Raw genomic sequence first — 4,574 nt, 5'->3', positions numbered from 1 at the left:
CAATTCAGTTGCTCCCACCTGTCCCCTCCTCCAGCCACCACTTCTTGCTTGAACTAATATAGTCGCTTTTAAAACTAATTTCTCTGGTTCCAGCCTGGTCTCTTCAAATCCCCGTTCAGCATAGTGCCAGAAGCTTTCAAGAAAAGGTCTGACTCCTTGGCATTTTCTCACTTAGAACCAACAGAGTCTTCACATTTCACAAAGGAGGTATTTCAAGATCCAGAGCCTGGAATATGAGTTTCTCCCTGTTTGTTTTCTCTCCAACCTTGCATCTCATCAATCCTTGCCTTTTATTTACAATTCCAACATTCTGAGCTATCTCTTGTTCCTCTCACACCATACATTCTTTTTGCCCCCTCTGTGTCTTTATTACTTCCTTGAAATGGATGGGACACCCCTTCCTGACAATCACATCCACTCCTTTGGTCAACTCTACTTACCTTTTTAAGATTGTCTCCTACTCCAGGAAGTCTTCCTTAACTGCTCCCACTTGGAGCACTTAGCCTTTATCTGGGCTACATTAGCACCTGTGCATATCTCCAAGATTAGCAGTATATGGCATTGTTACAATTTGTTGGTATATCTTGTTAGTCCATCTAACAAGTAATGTAATAGCAGGGAATGAGACTTTCTTATCTTTTCATTTCCAGGATCTAACATAGCACCGTGTGTGTGTGTGTGTGTGTGTGTGTGTGTGTAGCTTTCATATACATACATATGAGTTGTTTCAATTTTGAATTTTATTTATCCACGTACTTTTTAAATATTCGTTATTTCTTTAGAAAATTTAAATTACAAAGGAAACACCTAAGTCAATTTCTTCGTGAATTATCTAAAATATTGGCATTTTATATCAGATGAAAGGCTAAATTTTGCAATATCCTTTCTAGTCGGGAGGAAATTTGATTTTCTGTTGTCTCACTTATGAGTCACAGTCCTTGTTCTATGAAGATGTGATAAAGACTCGTAGTGGATGTATGAATCATCACCATTTATTGAGCTCTTATTATGAATCATAGATTTATTAAGCATTTGCACATAGTACTTCCTCTTTACAACAAACTTGTAATCTAGTATTAATGAACTCATTTTACATGCAATAAATCTAAATCCCAAAGCCTGTAAATGAATTACAGAAGTCAGCACAACTAGCAACTGACAGAACCTTGTAATATCCCAGCCTTATCTGAGTTCACAGTACAGGTGTTTTTAACCCTTTCTTAAGAGGTCATGGAGTAATGCCTGCAACACAGATATCCTTATAAAAGGGAGGCTTTGTAAGAGAAGAATCCATATATTTCCCACTTTTCACAAAAACAGCTTGCTTCAAAAATTGAATATCTCCTTTTTGCCCAGTTTAAGTATTTGGCAGATTTAATTTAGTATATACTTTGCAGAGTGTTGAGAAATAAAAAAGAAAATCTGCTTACATATCGTTCTCCACTACTTCTTAACTACCCCTTGTAAGTGCTAGTTTCTTGCTAAAGCAATTATTTAATTTATCTCTGGTCTTTTAACTTAAAAATAAAACAATTCCTGATAACTTACTGCTCTAGCATCACTGATTAACTAGTCATCACAACAATTACACTCTGTTCTTATTCACCAGAATGCTCTCTCCAAGTTTTGTCACTTCCCATAGGAGACAATCATCCAACTCAATGACAGAAAATATAACATTCTTTCCAGCTAGGACTCTCCCTTATCTCCATTCTCTTCCTCTTAGTTCTCCATCCCATGGTTCTCCACCCACACCCCACAAACAAAGAAAAAAGATATGGCTGCATGTTTATTACTATGATATCATTTGGAGTTTTCTTATTCTTGTTAGTTACATCAGTTTCCTTCTTCATACCCTTCCTTGAAGCCATGGCTCATATTCTTTCCATTTTAAGTTGACTATGCCTTAAAAACATCACTAACTTAAGAATATGTAGGAATATATACAAACACTTGTAATGTAGAAATTATTACAGAAATTATTACTGAAGGAAAATATTAAATAACTACATTATTAATCTTGTTCAACACCTATATCTAAAATATTCTGCCAGCTTTTGGTTCTATCTTATGGAAATTTTGTCAACAGGTTGCAATTACAGAGCAAGAAAGGCACAAATTTCTCTTACTAAGAATATTTCACATAACCATTGTAAACTGAGTGCACACTATGCAGCTAGTCCATTTCCTTGTGCAGCACTGACCTCAGTGCAGAGGAAGGAAAGCAGAGTGGGCTTGCTCAGTAGGGAGTCACAGGAAGCTGATAAGCCCACCCTAGAGCATAGCTATGTCTCCTCTGTAGATACTGCATGAGATGACGTTTTAGGTCCCCTTACACTTAGTCATTTTATTATTCTTTAAGGCTCTCACGTCATTCTCTCTTTGTCAAGCAGTCTCTTCAGAGCAGCTTTAACTTCTTTGTTCCTGAGACTGTAGATCAAGGGGTTGAGCATGGGATTGAAAAGGCTGTGAAACAGCAAGAGATACTTCTTCTTCTCTTTGGGGTTCCCATGTCGGGGCCCAACATACATGATAATGGCTGTGCCATAAAAGAGGCCAACCACACAGAGGTGGGATGAGCAGGTAGAGAAGGCTTTCTGGCGTCCTTCCCCTGACTGAATCTTTAGGATGGCACAGAGGATGTGGACATAGGATACCACAATGGAGGAGAAGGGTCCCACAAGCACAGACACTGCCCCCGCCAGAACCATGGTCTCGTTAAGGTGCGTGTCTGCACAGGCGAGCTTGAGGACAGCTATAATTTCACAGAAGAAGTGATTAACTTCCCGGGGTCCACAGAAGGGCAACGGGAGGAGTAACACTAGATGGACCAGGGCCAGGAGGACGCCAATGGTCCAGGAGGTGACCGCCAGGGCAATGCACACTCTCCAGCTCATGATGACAGAGTAGCGGAGAGGGTGGCAGATGGCCACGTACCTGTCATAGGACATCACCACGAGGAGAAGACATTCAGTGTGAGCAAAACTCAAAAAGAGGAAGGTCTGTGTTACGCAGCCAGCAAAGGAGATGGGTCTGGCTGGGTCCAGGAGGTTCACCAGCATCTGGGGCACCGTGTTGCAGGCGTAGGCTATGTCGACGATGGCCAGGTGCGAGAGGAAGAAGTACATGGGGGTGTGCAGTCTGGAGTCCAGCGAGATGAGCCCCAGGATGACCCCGTTCCCAAGCAGGGTGAAGACATAGAACAGGGAGAATATTCCAAAGAGAAGCATCTGAATCCTTGGGTCAACGGGAAACCCCAACAAGATGAACTCGGTAACCACTGTGTGATTTTCCCCCATCTCCCTGCGAAAGATGATGGAGGAACCACTGGCTGAGGGAAGTGTCTAACGTGCCATTATTTATTTATGAAAACAGCTGTAATGATATTTTTTGCCTGTTAGTCACTAAGTAAATCCCATGCATTTCAAAGGAAACAGAAGGACATTTTTTTCACTGTGATCAGCTAAACGCTAGCACTCCATTACGGCGCTCCGTGACGGCTTAGGTTTATTTCCAAGCCTTAGGTTTATTTGGAATTAAATAAACAGCTACTGTTCAAAGTCTGTGAAGACTTAAATTGTCGTCATAGTGATGGACACTCCCTTGGGGCTGTGGTTATGGGATCGTGTGGGCGGCTCACTGGGCGTGCTCCCACACCCTGTGCACGTCTGTCATGAATGTGGGTACAGTCTACGCATCTGTCAATGAGTGGGGAGCAAGTGGGTGATCCTTTAATGGTTTTCTCACCATTTTGTGCCTTTGGTGTAAGAATTATTGGTCTTGAGATCTCCACTGATATATAATCCTGCATTAATTTGAAAGAGTGTCAAGCATTTTGCCTCAACTTTGGCTGGATTTAAAACAGAGACTTTGGTTACTGCAGATGGCCTCTTCTGATTGTGCCTGATGGTGAGGTTACCACTGTCACATCTCTTCTGCTCCGATGTATTTTGTAGTCTATTTACAGATACACACACACACAAATATATGTATGTCTGTATTTATCTGTATTAAAGTTTCTCCAAATTTTCTGAACTATCAGCCAAGTTCATGTACACACGAGCATACACACACACACATATTTACACACATATATACACATATATATACACATATCTATATACACATATGTGTGTATATATGCACATATATGCAATATAGTTGTAATTTTCTATAACATTCCACTCTGTTTTAATAGTAAAAATTCTGGTTGAATGATTTCTTAATGGAGCATGGCCTGTCATTTAAAAATTACTGATCTCTATCCACGTCTAGAGGCAAAGCTCTAATTATAAACTCATATCCACAGAAACTTTAATATATTTTATAGCTTCATAACTTGAATATAAAAATTATTAGTCATGGATTGTCAGGGTTTTTTGTAGCTTATTTGTCAAAGTTTTTGAAATCCTTGAATGGGAAGTCTGATATTTGAGTCATTGTAATTTTAAAACCATGAGTCCTACTTTTTACCTGTTCCACTCTATTATTCTTTAGTTCAGAATCCATCTGTATTTCACTAAAATAAGAATCTCAGGAAAATTCATACTTGTGTTCCTCTCTCTCAGCTCCCT

At 39.9% G+C, this 4,574-nt stretch overlaps 1 protein-coding gene across 1 annotated transcript; it reads right to left on the bottom strand.

Moving 5' to 3' along the window:
* Positions 1-2,366: 2,366 nt before the first annotated feature.
* On the bottom strand, positions 2,367-3,299 carry LOC311168788 (olfactory receptor 2A7-like; the record flags this gene model as incomplete). The annotated part of the gene is made up of 1 exon (XM_084230522.1): positions 2,367-3,299. The coding sequence occupies one exon, from the start codon at positions 3,297-3,299 to the stop codon at positions 2,367-2,369; it is 933 nt and encodes a 310-aa protein (XP_084086648.1).
* Between the last annotated feature and the right edge of the window lie 1,275 nt (positions 3,300-4,574).

This window comes from Talpa europaea (genome assembly GCF_964194135.1).
Source record: "Talpa europaea genome assembly, chromosome: 3".
In the NCBI taxonomy this organism is placed as follows: Eukaryota; Metazoa; Chordata; class Mammalia; order Eulipotyphla; family Talpidae; genus Talpa; species Talpa europaea.
Note: the sequence above shows the minus strand (reverse complement) of the source record. Positions and strands in the feature narration are given on the sequence as shown.